Source organism: Lissotriton vulgaris, chromosome 8 (genome assembly GCF_964263255.1).
Source record: "Lissotriton vulgaris chromosome 8, aLisVul1.2, whole genome shotgun sequence".
Classification (NCBI taxonomy): Eukaryota; Metazoa; Chordata; class Amphibia; order Caudata; family Salamandridae; genus Lissotriton; species Lissotriton vulgaris.
Window position 1 is genome coordinate 98613113 of NC_141696.1, and position 21604 is coordinate 98634716.

At 49.4% G+C, this 21604-nt stretch overlaps 1 protein-coding gene across 1 annotated transcript in view; it reads left to right on the top strand.

Annotated features, from left to right (window-relative positions):
- The first annotated feature begins 9292 nt into the window (after positions 1–9292).
- LOC147693521 (ecto-ADP-ribosyltransferase 5-like) overlaps positions 9293–21604 on the top strand; it is a 215018-nt gene continuing 202706 nt past the window's right edge. The window contains exon 1 of the mRNA XM_086933746.1: positions 9293–9383. Within this exon, the coding sequence (XP_086789872.1) occupies positions 9324–9383 (60 nt within the window). The 5' untranslated portion in view covers positions 9293–9323. The remainder of the gene's footprint in view (positions 9384–21604) is intronic.

Here is a 21604-nt window from a genome sequence, read left to right on the forward strand (position 1 = left end):
CCACTCTCACCAAAACAGCCGCTAAATGCTTTAAACACAATTTCCTGAGGTCCCACCCTGAAACCCCCTTTGCCGACACCTACTTCTCACCGGTCAATGGAGCCCTGAACATTGATATCATCTTCCACACCCCACGCAGAGCTCAATGGAAAAAAGCGTTCCTCACCCTACTCACCGTCTCCACCACCAGGAAAACCGCTCATGGTCTAACTCTCTCCATCACACCATCCCAACTCTTCCCTGGCAGAACCACCATTACTATTTACAATAACGGGATTGTCCTAATTCAATCCACAGACAAGAACCTGGAACTACTAGACAACCTGTTCCCCAAGTTCAAAGAGCACCTTTCCAAGCCGCGGACCTCCACCCATGACTCCTCCAGCACTATCACTCCTGACGTCACAGCCCTCACCCACAACCCCTCTAACCTAGCTCAGCATCAGAACGACACGCACCTCACCTCTACCCCTAGCACCCTAGTCAATCACCCACCTGCTGTTACCACCCCACACACCTCATTCACAGTCACAAATCTCTCCCCCTCATACACTAGCCCCCCTCTAACACTAACCCTTTGACCCCCTCACATACCACTACCACTCCCATTCCTCTCTCCCCTGACATAACAACTCCCACCCACAACCCCTCTAACTTAGAGCAGTACCAGAACGACACGCATAGCGACAAATCCCACCCTTTGTCCCCCCCCCACTCTCAGTCCCCACTACCACCCGCTAATTAACGAAGCAGAGCACAGCACACCTATTATGATAACTCCCCCTCCCCATGACAGGACCATCCCCAGCCCCATCTCCCCCCCACTCTAAGCCCTCACTACCCTTCAGGCTCCCCCATCACCACCAACATACACTCCACTTCCACCCCGCTCTCTCCGCCCGCTACCAATGCCCTCCTATACGCCACCAACCTCCGCCGTACCTCATCCACTCCCATCGCCCTCATACCCTCTCTCCTCCCTAACACCAACCCGTACGCCGACACCACGGAACCCTGCGGGAACACCAACCCACCTCCCCACTCGCACGATAATCCCCAGGTCAGCCACTCACCCATGACTCCCACCCCCAGCACTCACACTTATCCCACGCTGGACAAGATTATGTCCTCCCTCCTCCAGCTCAAAGAATACATTCACACCATCAAAGAAGACATTCACACCATCAAAGAGCTACTCATCACACCCCCCAGACACACCTCACTCACCACCACCCCCCCTCTCAACTTGCCCTACACCCGGCCTGATGACGCTTCCAAGCTACACCCATCACACAGGACAGCGATCCCTGTCCACAATCGCAACAACCGCCCCCGTCGCACATGCAACCCTCTGTCGGATCCCGACACTCTCACCCTCCTCCGCTCCAACGACCCAGCTGCCATCAACCACCCAACCGCCTCGCACCTCCCCATTCCCACGATTCACTCAAATCCCTGTAGACCCTCCACACTAAACAACAGAATCTCCGTCTCAAATAACCTTAGGATAGTCCCCCTCTCTCTAGTACCCTCTACCTCCACTGACACACCCCGTCTTAAATGCACTCTCCTAAACTGCAGATTGGCCTCTAGACACTCCTCCGCCATCGCCGACCTAATCCTAACATTGGACCTTGACCTAATCATCTTGACTGAAACATGGCTAACTGAATCTTCCACACCTATAATGGACATTCTGGTTCCTCCCAACTACCACATCATTAGGCTTGACAGGTCTGGCAAGATAGGTGGTGGAATCGCATGCATATACAGGAACAACCTTGCTGTTATGAAAGTCGCTGCATCGTCCCTACCCTCCCCAACTTCCTACTAATACATCTGCTTCGATATTATCAGTGAGGGCAAACCGACATGCTCTCTTCACGGCATTTACCACCCACCCAGAGACAACCTCTCCTTCGTCCAACAAATCATGGACATGATTTCAATCAACGCTGGACGACAGCTCACCCAAATATACCTTGGTGACTTCAACCTCCACTGGAACGATCTCAATGATGCGGTGGTAAATAGTCTTAAAAACTTCCTCGACGCACTGGACCTCACCCAAATATGCAACAGCCCGACCCACGAGAAAGGATCTATCCTCGACCGTATCATTGCCAAAGAGGAAGCTATCCAACTTGAGTCTATCCAACCATGTGACTGGTCAGACCATCATATTGTCACATTCTTCATCAACGAAAAAGTCAAACTCAACACGGGTCAACCCCCCAGACTTAAAGTATGGAAAAGAGATCTGAAAAAACTCAACCCATACTCCCTACCCCCGAACAGCCGCGACCTCCTGCTCCCTCCTACGGGCGCTAAAGATGTCCAATCCTTGACTGACCACTATCTCAACGCCATGACCTCAATAATTAATGAGGCTGCTCCCATACCGCTAAAAAGGGTCTCCGCTAAAATCTCCAATCCATGGTACGACGGGAGTCTCAATGAAGATAGACGAGCCATGCGAATGGCAGAGCGCACCTGGAGTACAGCTCCCTCTGCACTGCACCTGAAAATCCTGAAGAAAAAGAGAAACGCCTACTTCAGGAAAATAAAGCGCTCAAAAGCAAACTACTTCAGCCTCCTGTTTGAGCTAATCAGAACACAAGCCAAGGAACAACCCCAACCTCTAAGTACTTCATGCGAAGCTACCTCCTGTGAAGACTTCGCCGCTTTCTTTACCCAAAAAACTGACAACATAAAGAGTGATCTCCGCACTGACCCAAACCTCTTCGCCACACCCAATTGCATAACACCCTCCGAACTAAAAAACAATGCTACATGGTCTTCCTTCGACACCTACTCCGAAGAAGAAATAGGCAAACTGCTCAGCACCTTGAAACCTTCCAATCACCTCACGGATCCCCTCCCTGCTAATGCTGTCAAAGATTTCACCCCATTGCGCCTACCACTCTGGACTAAAATTATCAACAGCTCGCTCCAACAAGGAACCTTCCCAGACTCCCTCAAAGTTGGACAAGTCACACCTTTACTAAAGAAACCCACTGCCGACCCATCCGACCTGAACAACTACCGTCCCATTACCAATATTCCCACTCTCGCCAAACTATTGGAAAAATGAGCACAACTGCAACTGACTAAACACATTGAGAAGTTTGATCTCCTCAACCCGCATCAATCAGGCTCCCGAGCAGGACACAGTACGGAAACTGCTATGACCCACATAATTGACGACGCCCTTCAAATCCTAGATCAAAATGATACCTGCCTCCTCATCCTTCTTGATCTCTCTTCAGCATTCGACACTGTTAAACATGAGAATCTACTTGATCTTTTGAACACAAGAATGGGTATATCTGGGACTGTTCTCAAGTGGTTCTCCTCCTTTCTACATAACAGGACGCAGAAATTCAAGAGTAACAACCTGATGTCCTCGCCAATACCTGTTTCGTTAGGCGTCCCCCAAGGATCCTCCCTATCACCAACTTTGTTCAACCTAGTTATGGAACCTCTCACCACCTTACTACAAGCATCCAATGTACTCTTTCACATGTACGCAGATGACACCCAACTATATCTCAAATTACAATCCCCCAATGACATTTCACTCCTGAACTCAACGATCAGAAACACCCAATCCTGGCTTGCCAATAATCATCTCAAACTCAATGCTCTGAAAACAGAGTTCCTTCTGATCTCACCTCCCGTGAAGATCTCTACCACTCAAACCTGGCTTAAACAGCTAACTGCACTCAATGTCCAGCCCACCTTAGTGGATTCAGCAAAATCTCTAGGCATAACTCTCGACTCCAACCTCAACATGCAGCATCATATCAGCAAGGCTACTAAAGGAGCGAACTTCCAAATCAATACCCTGAGGAAACTTAAACCCTTCCTGCCAGCCAAAGACTTCCAAACTGCAGTACAAGCACTAGTAATCCCGCAAATTGAATACGGCAGCATCGCCCTCTGCGGTCTCCCGCTAACGACTACTGCACCCTTAAGAGCTTCTCTAAACGCTGCAGCGAGACTCATCACGGGGTCAAAAAAACACTCGCATATCTCCCCTGACTTGAAATCCTTGAACTGGCTGCCGTTTGAAGCCAGAATACATCTGAAAATAGCCTGCATGACACACAAGGCTGTACACCACAGCTCCCCCGCATACCTCAATCAGAAGCTGTCAATCTCTGGCGGCTCTAGAAACACTAGAGGCACAAACAATCTTCTGCTAAAACCTCGAAGATTCCGGAAGGAAAAAACCTATAAACGCTCTTTCTCAGGAATGGCACCCAGGATCTGGAACTCACTCCCTCCTGAAACCAGACTCATCTCCTCCTTCACAATTTTTTTTTTTTTTTTTAAATTTTTGGAAGACCTTTATTGATGGAAAAAGGCAATTACAGTTCAACAATGAGCCCGAGGGCTCACACATAAGGTACATTGCAGAATAATAAGAGCTCAGAGGATACATTACAGAAGGACTGAGGTCTAATTTTAAAAGTTTTCCCTGTAGGATAGACGTGATCAGGATATCGTAGCACAACAAGGCAATGCTGGTGGTAGACAGTCAGGATAAACAAGCATATAGCAAAGAAAACCACCAGTGTCGCTGCGCAGCACCCAAAAGAGAAATGTCTAAACCCAAAGGAAGAAAAAAGGGAAAAGAATAGAAGGCCCATAGAACAAAAAAGAAAAACAAAAAGAAGGAAAAAGAAACCCCCCCCGTGTACCCCCCACCCTGCACCCCTGCAGTCGGCTACGGCCCGTCCCCCCCTAGCAGTGTGCCTGTCGCCCAATAAAAGGAGTCCCGAAATACAGAGAGTAAGAAAAGGATACTATCCTAAAGCTCTCGTAAAATAAAGAAAGGTGGGGAGGAGCCCACTATCCGTCCCCCGGCTCCGCTCTCTCGCGCAAATAATAGCAACACAAAACCTGACGCCCAATAATAATAACACACGGAGGAAACTGGAAGCACAGCAGCAGTGCACAATGAAAGCAAGGCAGCAACACCCAAATAAGAGTTCAGGGCAGCAACAAAGAAACCCCCCCCATGAATAGCTGCGGATGCCCCCGACACAGTCCTCCAGCACCATCTATGCGTGCCCCGAACACTAAAGAAACCAACCCCCCGGCTGCCCCACCCGCATGAGCGATACAAAAACAGGAGTCGGTAGTATGGTGGCAAAAAACAGTTCCAGAACACAGAATGGGAAACAGAGTCAACACCCCCAAACCATAAGTAATAGCAGCATTGCCCCCATCCGCCCTAATCAATAAAAGGGAATCCGTCAGTCCGAAAGGAGAAGTGTTTATCCTTGTCCCGTTTTCTCCTTACCACCGCAAATCAGTGCAGTCGATGCGGGTGTAGTCGACAGTCCATGGAATCCCCCGCAGTGCAAGCAATTCGATGTGTCCAGAATAAGCAAGTCCGGGAGCCTCAGGGAAGGTGCAAAGTACGCCATCCTGAACTCGTAGGGTACAGCCAGAACAGAAAGGGAGATCACCGCGTCCAGCATCTCTCGGGGCGAGTCTCGGGGATCCGCGAGCACGACACGGAGGGAAGGCTCACGCTGCAGCAGAAGCTCCGGAGGGACATACGGGCTCAGGAGCCTGTCCCCCTCAGCAGATGTTATCGGCAGGCTTTGGGTCATGAGGGCTCCATTGTCGCCAGATGTCGCCATTTTGCCACAGGCGGAGGTAGAACAAAGAGCGACGCCGAGACCCTGCGAGTCGGCCATCTTAGGACGGGCCGATACACTGAGCATGCCCTCCATCTTGTCCAGCAGGACGCAGCCAGAACGTATAATCTCAGAGCGGAGGGAGAGTACCGCTGCCAATAGGGTACCATAGCCATGAGTGGTAGAACACGTTGTGTCAGACATTCCTTCCCCCAGAATGTGTCACGATAAACAAGGCCCATCCGACTTATCAGGATATATCACAGTGTGACCACCATAGCGTCAGGCAAGGAATCCCCGGGTCGGTGCAGGCTGCGCACCATATAGTAACCAATTATCGTGCTGCAAGGGGCAGGTGACCGAGCCCGGGTACAGACAGAAGCACAGTCCGGTCAAATTAGCATCCCGCTCGGGTAAGAGTACCTGGCCAGGCCGGGAGTCCACCGCCAGTAGCGGGTCAAGGTGCAGGCAAAGTTCACCCGAATAGCAGCACGATGGTCCATAAAATCCTATGTGCAGCCAGGGTACAACGTCTCTGTGCCCGCCGTGCAGCGGGACGTGGGCCACAGGGTCCGCAACCCCTCGGTAATTTCCGGTCGGCACTGCACAGTCGCCAAGCCCGATGACGCGAACCAGATGGCCGGCCTCAGCATTCACGCGAGGTCCCGGTCTTCGTGCCGACGCAGGCCGCAAACTGTGCCCGAGCGTTTCCTCCGCTTGCAGTGGAGCAAAAGCCCCAGGATTTCGTGGCGGATCGCCGGAGCGCGTCAGCTCTCGAAATCAGCCGCCGCAGTACAGGATCTCTGGCAGGATAGACTCGAAGGCGGAGATGGTCCCCGGAGCCGAGGGACTACACGTCTGCTCCAAGCGCCATCTTGGCTCCTCCCCCTGCCTTCACAATTTTTAAGAAAGAAGTAAAAGCTATTCTCATGGCCAAATACACTTGACCTATTAATGTTGAGCTGTAAAGATTCTGCACCGATCTGTATTATTCTGTTCGATTCCTATGACTATGTGTTTTACCTGTACTATTGGCTTACCTGACTATCTTTGCACACATTTATCTGTAATATTTGCTTTATTGTTGTATCGTTGCTACTTTACTCCTTAATGACCTGCTTTTCATTCTCTTGTTGGTATTCCCTGCATTGTAAAGCGCTCTGATATCTGCAAAGATCTTGTTCGCGCTATATAAAACTTTCAAAATAAATAAAAATAAAATATATTTATCCGCTAGGCTGAGTGGCACTGGCCAAGATGTTAGCATTTCCCAGATTGCTATATTTCTTTGCTGCATTGCCAGTAGTGATTCCCAAGTTGTTCTTCTGTGAATTAAATGGTCTCCTGTTGCACATGATGTAGGGGGGGGGGGGGGGGGGGACGCTGTCATGTTGCCTTGGTGACGGTGCAACATCCACTATCAGAGGGAGGTCTGAGCAACTCTAACTTTGAAATGTACTACACTGCAGCACAGCTGCAATGGCTGCTGCGCTGCCTTGATGGGGCCCGAGTGAAGGGCAGGCGGCTGTCCGGGCAAGGTTGGGTGCCACCAGTGTATGCACTTGGCGGCCTGATCACACCTGTCCACCGCAAAGGGGCCTCTGGTCTGATGAAGACGGTGTGCATATGCTGGCATAGATTTGTACATCGGCAGACTCCTACCGTATCCTACTCTCCCTCGATCACCCTGGATCAGTTATCAGGTATGTTTGCACTGGAGAACCACCATGATATGACACTATGGAGGGCGGTGGGAATAGGACGTTTGGGAGATCTCTGTCATGAAGGGGCCCTGATGTCTTATGCCGAACTTATGGACACTTACAACATAAGTGCAGGCCACTTCCTGATGTATTATAACATACAACACATAGTGAGGGCTAACAACGTACTATCTGAAGTTATATGTGGCACGGTCCGCTGCTGGCCTGCTGAAAGCGCTGGCTTGCTGGACTGACGTTTTTCCACAACCACTGACCGCTAAACCCTGGGCGTGAGCTCTCCAACAGGTGAAGGAAGTATCTCAACATCCTAGATTCCATTCCTCGCCATGTAATTATGTACACCAGGCATATCTATCCCCCCAATGCATAAAGCATATGTTTCGGATGTACAAACCTGAATGCCCCCACTGCAAAACTGCAGAGGCCTGATTTTATCATTTTGTCTGGGATTGCTCTCCCTTACAATTGGCCTGGGTCGAATTGATGGGTCATGCACTACCTCCCACCGCTGAATCTTGCCCACTTGGGCTGCTCCCTAAAGCCAAAGGAGCTAAGACTTGCAGAGACTTATTGACTTTGCATTTGTGCTCTTCAAGCCACAATTCGCAATGCAGTGGAAGGCGCCCACTGTTACGGACATGACTAAATGGTTGAATACACCACTGCCGTGGGCGCGTGCTTAAGCTAGTGTATTGTGCGGGCCACCACCGTGATGAGATGTGCTACCAGGGTCCTAGGAGTGCTCTTTAGCATTGCTTTTGCCTTTTGGTACCTTTATAATGATTTGTGCTCCTGGACGCCCGCCACCATGTCTACTGGTGAGCGGCCTCCCTCTCCTCCCTTTTCCACCACACAGGCTAATGCTCCACAAAAATATGTTATTAATGTTTGAATATTTATTTCTATCTGGAGTACATTCTTTACCAAGAATGTGCTCCAGATATCTGTGCCTACTGCGTGTACAACTATGTACTGCATAGATTGTGGCGTGGCTTCACATTTGATGTTATTGATGTGAAATAATAAAATAGATATGAAATATATGATAACACGCATCTTTTGTAACTGTACATAGCAGACTTTAGGCAATGTTTAATTTCATTGTTTAGATAAAGAAACCTCCAGCTCTGACATTTTTGGGTGAAACCGTTGTAATCTGCATTGCTCGGCTGCACTGTATCTCTCTTCTATCTCCAGGTCTTTAGCACTGGCTGCTTGTCCTGTGCTGGGAAGGGAGAGTGTAGGAAATGCTGCTCTAGTGCTCCGAAGGCATCAAAGTAATAGCTCAGTTGGCTTTGTACCCACTACTAAAAAGTCCTTTTGATGGTCGTCATGCTATGTATAAATTGATGAAGAGATCCTGGGGGGATGTAGTGCGAGAATATTGTTGCCAAAATATTGTCTTAAAAATATTCTGTCATATACTTTCGGCACATATAGCCCCAGTTGAGATAATAATAGAAAACCTGCATCCGGTGGCACAATATTTTTGAAAGCGATATTTAGGGCACAATTTTTATGTCACACAGTAACAATATTCTGACACAGGATGACAACATGCCCCAGTGAGAGCTCTCATCATGTGTACAGCCCTGACACATGCTAATGATGTTTGCCAGTAACTTACAGCCCTTACTGATTGTCCATGATGCTCAAGATACTCCCTATTCTCTACCCAGCAACTCAAAACTGAGCACTAAAGTCACTTGTGGAAATGCTGTCACCGGGCAGCAACATTATTACCCTACGGGGAGGGTGGGTGATTTTTCCTCCCAGTTATATCGGCCACCTGAGAAAGAAGGCTCATGTTTTCCCGTTCAAGAGGGCTAAATAAAATAATCTAAATTAGACTCTGCCAGATATTCGTCTAAAAACAATGCCGTTCTCTGACTTTGATTGTTTTTTTTTTATCTGCAGGTAACAGCTGTAACTGATACATTTAACAATGCGTTTGGCTATTTTCGGTGCGTTTCTGTCTGTGTTCATCTCTCTCGGACATGCTCAGGTAAATGTACATATTAGATGACATTTTTCTATTTGATGTATTTTCCGTCTCTCTGATTGTCCTAGTATGGGCCTCTAGTTTGTGGCAAGAATCAGTAAATGCCGGAGTTCTTTTTTTGTCAATTATTATATCCCTCCCTTGGGCAAATAATTGTGTAGCAGAGGACCCTTTTTCTTTACATAATTAGATGTATTACAGTCATATCTAACAGAAAGTTTGGTGTACATGAAACAACAATGGCATGGAAGTGCTTGACAATGACCTGGAGGGGTAGGGGTAACTTATTGTGCTGTCAAGATGGCAGGCTGCTCTACAGGCTGCTGCTATACTGCGGAAATGCGGAACCCCAACATTTAGATACCCAAAAATGTAGACAGCCCAAAGTTTTACCTCATCTGGACGCCAAGTTGTTCAATTGGAGATGATGTTAAACTTCAATTTCATGAGGGCGTGTGTCCCAAGAAAAAGCAGCAACCAGTCATTTAATTAAAAAAAGAGCTCACTCAATAATTGAGTTCTAAACAAAAGAATAGTAAAAAGATTTACTATACACTAGTAAAAGAGAGTACACATTGTTTACATTAAATGCTATAAAAGCTTCTCAGCAATAAAGCAAATACAGAAACTGCAGAATCAAAAATTATTCTACATCCCAAATGAGCAGCAAAATCGATAGAAACTCGAGCAACATCCATAGTAGCATAGGAAAGATAGCTCGAGAGTTCTCAAAATCAGATATTTTTTTACACTATTACTGCATATCAAATTAGCAAAGCTATGAGCTCGCACTCGCATGATTGGAAGTTTTATTTCTTCAGCAGATCAGTAACCTAATACATTTCACATGCCTTAACATTGAGGCACTATCCTACTACATGACTATTGATTTTGAACATTGTGACCTAATGTCATCCAGTATTGACAGGAAGAAATAGTTGCATGAACAATAACAAATTATTATATGAATGACTGGGTCACAGCACGCAGGTGGAAGATCCTTTAAAATAGCAACACTGTGTGCACAAGCTTCATCGTGATCAGCAAAAACAGTATATAAATGGAAATGAACTAGCTTGTCTCTGGGTGCTTATTCTCTGTGGACAGCCAGGGGGAGAGAGATGAGCAGGGAACCAGACAAAGGAGGGGTAGGAGAAGAGAGGAGAAGGCATCCGTGTTTTCTAAAATGGAGCAAAACTTAACATGGGGCACAACTAATAAAGATCAAGGAAACACACTTTAATATATCATGGGAAATGTGTTCTAAAAACAATAGTTTTATATCTGTGTACAAATATGTGAAAGGTATAAACGGCAACAGTTCTATAGATTGCATATGCCATTGATGCAGCCAAAATGAAATAACCGGACATCATCATCTACAAACCCCCCTCTGAATTATTTCATAATCACTAAAACCCAGCATATTAAACGGTTATAACACAGTATCCATACTTTTCATCTCCTTTAGGATTGATTCCTCCATCCCATTCAACCACTTGTATTCGTAGTCTTAGATATCATCTAGCTCATATTCTTCTCTTTTCCTCTCTCGGGCCTCTTCTTTTTTTGCACTCACACCTCTGAAAAATTACTCCAGAAGATTTAAACAAAAGACGATTGCTAAAATCAACACAACAATTCCAGGGGTTAGTATGAATCTCCCCCTCCCTAATGCAAAGGACCCAACCCAAGCAGAACCGCAGCGGGTTATGATAAGAATGTGTTCTCCCTAAGTATTCCGACTCAGTAATTAGGGGGAGCAGCGACTGGGTACCAACAATCCGGTCTAATCTAACATGCAGGTCATGCTCTGAGGAGTAATAAGAGTATACTTTGTCTGTGGGGTGCTGCACGCGCCATAAATCTCGTATCTCCCAGTGTGCAAGCCAGTCCCGGTAAACCTGCGCATTGGACGTCACTGCTGTGGCTAGGAGTGGGGGGAAAGAGCGGTCTAATACCATATTGAAGTCCCCATCTAATAGCCAGGGAAGACCAGTATAGGGGTGCAGGACCTGGTTCAGTGACTCTAGGAAGGAGGCCTGGTCCGAGTTCGGGGCATAGAGCGACCCTAACAGTATTTCCTGGCCATTTAATACTCCCTGCAATAGGCAATACCTCCCCTCCGGGTCTACCTTTACGTCTTTGCAGATTAATGGGATGCCTGCTCTCACCCATATCAGCATGCTACGCGCATGCGCAGAGAAGGTGGTACCATGAATTTGTCCCCGCCAGCGCCTACGTAGCTTATCAAGCTCAGATTGTGTCATGTGCGTCGCCTGTAGTAGGGCAATCCCCGCCTCGTGCCGCTGCAGGTAGGAGAATATTGAATACCGTGGATATTCCATGTCAGTATATTAGTGTGTGTCATGTGTCTGCGTAAGACGTATCCTCATAGTGCCAGGGGAGCGCCTCTCGAGGGGCAACGGGCAACATCTGGGTGCAGGAGGAGGTCAATGTGCCACATTTTAAACAGTAAACATTTGCAAAGAACATTCGAACTATAAGGGCGAGGCCCCTGCGGGCGTACGTCCAAACTTTAACAAGTTCCACTCTATAGGAAGGTGGAAAGTCAGCGCAGTGGCTGTCTGGGTGAGTGTGTTACCAACGGCCCGATCAGCACCCACCCCTGCCGCGGACCCCCAATCTATCAAGGAAAAGCACAGAAGGGACCTAGTGTGGGCAAGCACGTATGGCCCGCGCGGGCAGCGGGAACCGAGACCGGAGGCTAAGTAGGTGTCTAGTGCCTCCGCTGCGGGGTGGCAACAGTACTCACTGATCAGCGCGGAGCCTCATGCGCATGCATACCGGGCAACCCCCCTTCCCCCAGCAGATACAACATCAGGTACAGTACTTATCCAGAAAGGATACAATGAACTGTGCACTCAGGGTCCTTAACGGGTCTACTGGGACCAGCAGTCTATCACATGAGTTGGTCAGCCGTTAGGGGCGTCACCACCGGCATGTTCATATCTTCAGAAACCACAGTAGATGGGGACGAGGAGCTACTGGTATCCAGTTCCCTGCGTAGCTGGGAGTCTATGCGGCCAGCGGCATTCACCACTCCCAGGGTGGCCACTGCATCAAGGGCGTCTTGCCTTTCCATTCTCCATTTCTCCGGGCTTGGTGCAGCAGGACCCGGGCCCCGGCGGCCCCCTCTCCTCTGGCGCTTCCGCGATCGCCGCTCCTGCCATCCGCCGCCTTCCAAATCTGTGGGGTGCGCTCCCGTCGATTGACCAGTCTCCTCCAGTCAGTCCCAGACGTCCGAAGGAGTGTCGAAGAATTTGGCACCATCTTTCGAGATCACGCGAAGGCGGAAGGGGAATAGCAAAGAGTAAGGCAACTCGAGTTCTCAGAGCTTCTTTTTCACCGCCATATATGTGTTCCTCCGCTTCTGCACCGCTGGCGTGTAATCTGGAAAGAGCATCACATGACTATTCCGCACTGCAAGATCTTCCAGTTTCCTAGTCTCGCGCAGTACCACATCACGGTCTCTGTAATTGAGGAGTTTGAAGAGGAACGGGCGGGGCCGGGCCTCCGGCCTCGGCGCCTGCGTTGGTACCCTGTGTGCTCATTCGATTGCAAAGTGTGGGGACAACACCCCCGGGGGTAGGATTTCCTGCAACCATTTCTTGGTGAATCGCTCCGGATCTTTCCCTTTTTCTCCCTCCGGCAGACCCACCACCCGAACGTTGTTGCGTCAGGAGCGCACTTCTGCGTCCTCGATGCGATCTTCCAGTGTGTGCAGTCTTTCCATGACGTCCTGAAGTGCTGCGGCATGTGTGTGTACCACCGGCGTCAACTCCTGAAGTGACTGGCGCTGCGTGGCAACCGACTCCGACAGCTTGCGATGGTCAGCGTGTAGGAGGGTAAAGTCTGATGTGACCTTATCAATCTGGGCCTCCATCGACGTTTTGGTTTGCTCCAGTGTGTTTCCGATGCGCTCCACCGCCGCCAGCACAGTATCCATTTTGGAGGCCAGGGCCCATGATCCCCTTCTGGTGTCCGCGAGGCGAGCCAGGATCTTCAGCCTCGTGCTGTCTTTGCTGGGATTTGTCTCGTAGTCTGCCCATCGCCAGTTGTTGCGCAGTAGGCATTCACACGAAGCCTTATGAACTAATGGTTGTACCGCTTGTGACAGGACACTGCGTATGGGCCGGGAAGTAGGCCTCCTCACTCGCCTCGACAGAGCTCCGATCTCGGCGCAATGCCCCGATCCTCGCTGGGCGCCACAGCAGCGGAGCGTGGTTTGCTGGTGTCGCTTGTCAGCCCGTCAGCCACCTCACTCACAGCAGCTCCGTATCGCCCCCCTTGTCATGCGGAGGGACTCCCTGGACTTTCGGTCCTATGACCACCACAGTAACAACTCCAGGACCTGAAGTTGTGCGCTGTCCACGCAAATGTCGACGGGTTTGTGGCCCCAAAAACCCGCGAGGGGCCGGGCCAGACCTTAAGCCCCTAGTGAATCTCAGTGGCCAACATGGGCTGCTTTTCAAGGTAGGGAGGCTAGTTGTAAAGGTGAAGTCGACAGTCGTATCCTAGGGTGGCACTCAGCATTCCACAGGCCCAAGGGCGGCACCCCAAACGTCACTTCCGTGCATGTAGGGTCCCCCGTGCGTGCCACAGTCCCAGTTCCCTGATGTTAACGTGGCCTCAGGAACCTCCACGCCGGCAGCGGCGTGCGAGCACAGTTCCAGCAAGGTGACCCCTCCACTGCAGGGCCCCAGCGCTAGTAGTCACTACCGGTGTGCGGACACTGTGTGTAGGCTCCCCCTCATCTGCAGAGGTAGGCCTGTGTGTAGTAAGAGCTTGGGCCACTGGAGTTCAACAGCGTTTCACTCCCTCTTGTCCCATCACTAGTCAGCACCCGACTCCTCCTCAGCTGCTCCAGGCTCTCCTGAGTTGCCTCCGCGTCCTCCGCACCTCCTCAGGGCCTCCCCAGTCCACCCCGGTCCGGGTCCCCCTCCTCACCAGTTGTCTAGCTGTCTCACAGGCCTCTGTCCCCAGCAGCAGTTCTCTGTGTCCCGCAAGCTCCAAGCGGGAAGGGGCGGTATTTCAGGGCTGCAGGCCCGCTCCGGGCAGCAGTATCTCAGGGCCTCCTCACTCCGGCCTGGCCCCGCCTCTCACCTTGCTCCCGCAGGCCCCCTTAGTCCCGTCAGCGACAGCGTCATCAGATGACCCCCCAGGCCTCCTAAGCCCCGGATGGCAGAGGTCGAGGGCTCCGGGCCTCTTCACCTGCGGTGAGGGCCGGCCTGGGTTTACCGGTATCCAGGCGCCGGTCACCTCAGCGTCAGCTTCACATCGGGCCCCGGTCCGGCCCCGCAGTCCTCTAGCAGCCGCCCACGACAGCAGCTCCCAATGCCAGCCAGCCGTGCAAGGCCGCTCCACCGCCAGCGGGAGCAGGCGCCCGGGGTGGAGATCTCGCCCAGTACCTCCGCAGCGGCTCCGGTCCCTCCAACGGTCGCCAGGCCCCGGGAGGAGTTTCGCGCCTATCTGCAGTCAGGCCGCGACTCGCTGGCGCTCCGCAATCTTCTCTACCGCAGCTTCGTTTTTCGGTCCGCTCAGGTTCCACATGCCTCCCACTCTCTCACGGCTGGACACGGGTGAAAAATCGCTCTAGCAGGCTGGCATGCAGAATAACCAGGGGTCTCAGGCGACGGAGCTCTAGGAAGACACGTCTGCCATGTTGGCTAGTTAGCCACGCCCAGTCTCTTCTTAACAAGATTCTTTATAACGTTCAACTAATTTCAGGACTTTCAAATTTCAGATTTCAAGACAGTACTTCTTCCAAATCACTTTCAAAGCTATATTGACAACAGTTTATTTTACTACAGTTCTCATTGTCTGACTCTTCTTTTAAAACTGATGCATCATATGCAAACTCAGGTGAGCGGTATTTTCTATACAGGATTCTCTGTCTTATTGGCCTTTTAGCAACTGGTAATTCACTCTCACTACTTTCTAAGTTGATTTCAATCACTTCAGGTTCTTCCTCAATTGCCTTTAGCTTTTCACTTCCCAGGTGTTTTCTTGTGCAGGCTTCACAACCTCCAATGTCTCATCTATTGTTTTTCTCTCGTGATCACTGCTGACGCTTTCACTATTCACTGTGAATGTTCTCCCTCTGGGGGTTCTTGAAACCAGAACTGTCAGCTGGAGTCTTTCATTAGATCGAGATGGATCAGAGACTACTTCTTCTTGCTGTCACCTATGACTTTGCAACAGGTCTTCAATCTGACTCAGTGGCCAGACTGAAACTGGCCACTGGTACTTGTTCTTTCAGCTGGGGCTTCACTTTCACTCTCATTTGCAATTTCAACAATGTCAAAAACCTCAGGACACTTTCTCTAACCACCCTCTGGATCCAAGCTGCAAACTTGAACTTGACTCTGTGGATCAATAATTGATGTCACCACTTCTTCACTCCCAGCCTTTGCTCTCTTCTTGTAAGAATATATATGCTACAATAGTTCAGGGATAAAATACTAAGAAAGAACAACAGATAATCTATAATCAAAAACATGTGCAAATCAGATCAACAATGATCAACAACACATAAACACAAGGTAGCCACAGAAAAGTATTTTGTAAACAAAGTTTGTTTTTGGGAAATGTAATTTTTTTTTTTACAAACATACAAAATCTAATACAAACAAAACCAAATAGTTAGTGCTCACAAAGTTACAATGACTTGCTTTAGGGAAGCGCTGAACTTTGGAATATTATAAATTACTATGCCAACTCCAGAAAGTGTATCAGTAGTGAAGGTGTTGGACTTGAAATCAAACACCAGTCCAATAATGCGTTCCCTAAAGCAAGTCGTTGTATTTACTTGTGTGCTACAGGAACACATGGAAACGTCAATGTTGTGGTAGTGACTGCATTGTAAAGGTATTGTATGGTTTTCACTGCGTGGTAAAGAATGTTTCTTGTATGCCCATATTATGACCGGTATCTGTTGCAATTCATGCTTCCTCTTGATTTGCCAGAGGAAAATCAACGGTGTTTTGACCTCAGTCATTTGTTAAGTCATCATCAGGACAGACATAAATATTCAAGAGCAACAATACAAATAAATCTGAAAACAAATGATAATATACATCTATATGGGGGTACCAAGGAAAGAATAACTCACAAAAATAGGATCAGATTCTACACATTGGTCAGACTACCAAAGACAAAACTAAGTGCATCATGCATCCCAAATTAAAAGCAAAGGGGGTAAAGGAACGAGAATCCCTATACCCAACTTAATCTACAAACCCAATCCACAACTGATATAAATCACCATAAAGTGAAAAGAAATAAACACCCCAAAAAATTGAAAAAGTTACCACATGCAGAATTATTACCCTAAGATAAAAGAGTATGTCAATCATTCAAATGAGAATCATTATGCATACACCATAAATAGTGCATATGCAATAAGTATTCAAGACAATAAATAATATTGCTACCTTGCGTGGAGCCGTAATAATTTCATCAGAGGTTTCCAAACATCTTGTTGGTAAATTTATGACCATCATACCTCCAAACTCACTAGAAAAGAAAGCACACATAATTATCAAACCCTTGAAGGGCCCGAAGCAGGAGGAAAATAATTCTATATTAAATTGTCGATAAAACTCACCAGGGAACCACAGTTCCCATGTCACATGTAGGCAGAAATCTACTATTTCTCAAGAGTCAAATTCCTTCGATATCTTCAGATTTAGGGCAGATACACATTTCAAAAAGCCCTAAAATTAACCAAATTATAGCATCATGTATCAGTTAGTATAATAATATGTGCAATCTCTCAACTAAATGGTATAAATTTTAGTTTGCCTTAACAGGGAAATGAATTCACCTCGAGTCATCTAACCATAAGAGTCTCACAAAGTCAAGAGAATTATCAGAACCGAGACAGCATGTAAAGTAGCACTAGCCACCATAACCACTGAAGTAGGACTATCTGTTATTGTATTACCATTCCACGTCGGAAGCGGGGGACTGTGGCGGGGGCAAGGTCGGTGGAGCGTAGCTGGTGGGTGGGGGTGTAGAAGCTGAGTCGTCTGTTGAGGTACGTTGGTCCGGTGTTGTGGAGTGCCTTGTGTGCGTGGGTGAGGAGCTTGAAGGTTATCCTCTTGTTGACCGAGAGCCAGTGCAGGTCTCTCAGGTGGGGTGTGATGTGGAGGGATGTCGAGGATCAGGCATGCAGAGGCGTTCTGGATGTGTTGGAGCCGTCTCAGGAGTTTGGCCGAGGCTCCTGCGTACAGGGCGTTTCTATAGTCCAAGCTGCTGCTGACTAGGGCCTGAGTGACCGTTGTTCTCGTTTCAGTGGAGATCCACTTGTAGATCCTGCGGAGTATGCGGAGGGTGTTGAAGCAGGAGGAGGAGAGGGCGTTGACCTATTTAGTCATGGAGAGGGTGGAGTCGAGGATGACCCCAGGCTGCGTGTGTGGTCGGTGTGTATTGGAGCGGTTCGCAGTTCGGTCGGCCACCAAGAGTCATCCCAGGCCGAAGGGGTGGATCCGAGGATTAGGACCTCCATCTTGTCCGAGTTCAGCTTCAGTCGGCTGTTCCTCATCCAAATAGCGACGGCCTTCATTTCTTCGTGAAGGTTGGTTTTGGCGGTGTGGGGGTCCTTGGTAAGGGAGAGGATCAGCTGGGTGTCATAGGCGTAGGAGATGATGTTGAGGTCGTGCCGACGGGCGACGTGGGTGAGCGGTGCCATGTAGATGTTAAACAGAGTTGAACTGAGGGATGACCCCTGGGGTACGCCGCAGATGATCTCGGTGGCTTCGGAGCGGAAGGGGGGAAGGCAGACACTCTGTGTTCTGCCAGAGAGGAAGGAGGTGGTCCAGTCCAGGGCCTCCTCTTGGATCCCCGCATTGTGGAGGCGTGTTCGTAATGTGTGGTGGCAGACCGTGTCGAAGGCGGCTGACAGGTCCAGGAGGATGAGGGCCGCCATTTTTCCGTTGTCCAGCAGGGACTTGATCGGTGGCAGCGATGAGGGCAGTCTTGGTGCTGTGGTTGCTGCTGAACCCGGACTGGGAAGGGTCCAGGATGTTGTTCTCCTCGAAGTAGCGGGTCAGTTGTTCATTGACGGTCTTCTCAATGAACGGGAGCAGGGAGATGGGCCGGAAGTTCTTGAGGTCCTTGGGGTCCGCCCTGGGTTTCTTGAGTAAGGCGTTGATCTCGGCGTGCTTCCAGCTCTCCGGGAAGGTTGCTGTCTCGAAGGAGGTCTTGATGACTTTCCGGAGATGGGGTGCAATGGATGTGCTGGCTTTGTTGAAGATGTGGTGTCGGCATGGGTCTGATGGAGATCCGGAGTGAATGCTGTTCATGATCTTGATGGTGTAGTCGTCGTTGATGTTGGTCCAGGAGAGCAGGCGGTTGTTGCGGATGGTAGTCATGGGGGCGGAGGTCTCAGTGGTTGTCGGGGCGGTCGTGGCATTGAAGCTGTTGTGGATGTCTGCAATCTTGCTGTGGAAGAAGGTGGCCAGCGAGTCGCACAGGTCTTGCGAGTGTGGGACGTCGTTGGTGTTGGAGGTGGGGTTGGAGGCGTTGTTGTCTAGGCGGTTTTTGAAGGAGGCCATTTTGGCAGATCTGATGAGGTGGTGGTGTCTTCGGGTGGCGTTCTTGTGGGCTGCATGGCTGTCCGGTGTTCGTTCACAGAGCCAGATCTTCTCCAGCTTTCGGCAGCTTTGCTTGGAGGCTCGGAGGTCTTCAGTGAACCAGCTGGCTTTCTTGTTGGTGTGACTGTTGGAGGGTTTCTTGATCGGGGCGAGGGTGATGGCGCAGTCGTTGATCCACTGTCTGAGGTTGCGGGCGGCGGTGTCGGGGTCGGGGTAGGTGGTTTCGGCGGTTGGGCTCTGGGCGAGGGTGGTGGTTAGCTGGTCTTCGGTGACTTTGCACCAGCAGCGGCGAGGCATCTGTTGGGTGCGGTGGTGCGTGGTGGGTTTCTTGAAGGTGAAGGGGATGCAGCGACGGTCGGTCCAGTGGAGTTCGGTGGTGTGGTTGAAGGAGACGTGGGGGCTTGCGGAGAAGATGGGGTCAAGCGTGTGACCGGCGGAGTGGGTGGGTGTTGTGAGGAGTTGTCTGAGTCCGAGGTTGGCTAGGTTGTCGATCAGGGTGGTGGAGTTGGTGTCGTTGTTGTTCGCGAGGTGGAAGTTCAGGTCCCTGAGGAGGATGTGGTCCATGGAGGCGAGGGCGTGTGTGCTGATGAAGTCGACGATAGAGTCGCTAAACTGTGGTCAGGGTCCGGGGTTCTATAGATGAGGGTTCCTCTGAGGGTCATGTTGGGGTCGGTGTGGATCTAGAAGTGCAGGTGTTCTGCAGTGCTGAGGGTGTCGTCGGCGTTGGTCGAGACTTTGAGAGTGTTCCTGGGGACGATGGCGACTCCTCCTCCTGCTCCATTGGTGCGGTCCCTGCGGGTGATCTTGTAGCCTTCCGGGACGGCTACGGCTATGTCGGGTGCCAAGGCGGGGTTCAGCCAGGTCTCCTCAGGATGGCGACGTCTGGGGAGGTTGAGTCGAGTAGGTCCCAGAGTTCACCGGCGTGTTTGCGGGCGGAGCGGGTGTTGAGAAGGATGCATCTGAGGTGGTTGGGTTCTTTCCTGGTGGCAGCATGGTGGGGCGGTTGCTTGTGAAGCTGCAGTTCCAGCAGGTGAAAGCTCCATGGGTGCCCTTCAGGGTGGCCAGGAAGCAGGTGTGTGATCGTCCGGTGTTGAGTGCGTGGAGGATTCTGGCATCGTAGCGGTGTCGGGCATCGTGGCGTTCGCCGGGTATAGGGGTCCTGGTGCAGGGCGCGGTCCAGGAGCGGACGGGCTTGCCTTAGGCGCGCCGGTGTGGGAGGGAGGAGCAGCTGGGAGGCGGGAGCATGGCGGCAAATGGGATTGCAGAGGGTCAGGGCCTCAGGGACGCAGCGGCGGGAAAAACGGGCGAGGGCCACGGGAGAACTGGGCACAGGAAGGAAAAACAAGTTTAAGCAAGAAGACAAGTATAGGCAAAGAGGAATAAAAACAAGTGTGGGCAAAAAAGCAAGTACAGCCACAGGGGAATAAAAACAAGTCTGGGCAAGAAAGCAAGTACAGGCACAGAGGAAAAAAACAAGTCTGGGCAAGAAAGCAAGTTAGGCACAGGGGAAAAATACAAGATTAGGCAAAAACAATGCAGGCAGAGCTGTGCAGCAGCGTGGGGAGCGACCTGCCTGCAAGCAGGGTCAGAGGTCACTCAAAGTAAAGAAATAATCAACTGCGACAGGAAATGCATACAAGGGTGTTAACCACTTCATTCAGTAGAATGAAAGTGTAGAAACTCAATGTTGCTGGCTTTGCTATGATGTTACTTTATGTGCTTACTCCATCATTGTAAATAAAACCAGGGGTATATTGAATGTAGAGCTTTGACAAACATAAACAAATTTTACACGTGAGGCCGAATAAAACATGTCAGGACCCAAATATTAATTAAGGTCCCAAATTCAAAGTAATAACGCCCCAGTTATCACTCATTTATACATAAAAACAAAATTAGTCATTAGTACATATTAGGAAGCACTCATGCATTCGGTATCAAAAACTAGAAAATACAGTATGTGAAAAACCCACTCATCGAGGTGCAAGGAACAACTAGGGCAACAGAAGAGGTAGATGGGCCACCCTCATTAATACTGTGAAACAGGCAGTCAGTGTTATTTGTACCAATGTAACAAATGTGTTTGATAGAATCAGACCAATGAAAGAATCAGCAAAAATCCCACAAGCAGATAATGCAATATTCATGTAAGGTACATGTTGCTAGAGTGACACAATATTATCGAATGATCAACATATTAAGAATCATTGCATGTAACTCAAATAACAGAATATTGTCAAAACATCATACATACAAATACACAGTAAGGTCTCCATGAGATTAAACAGTGAAGACGGTTACAGAACTATAGAATTCTTCCATCATATTGAGTCCTCTATTAATACTGTTACATTGTAAAATCCAGCAACAATCTGCTCTATTTAGCATCATCTATATGTTACCACCCCTGAGGGATGGTTTTCAGACTCGTTCAATAATTTGCCACTTGATGTCATCAGGGGAATGGTTGAATTCCAAGAAATGTAGTACCAAAGCAGCAGTGAGAGTCTTGTAACATATGCAACTCTTGTGCTGCTACATGTGTGTTTTGACTTTTTGAGTTGAATGCCCCAGATAGATTAAATTACAGGGGCACCAAACCGC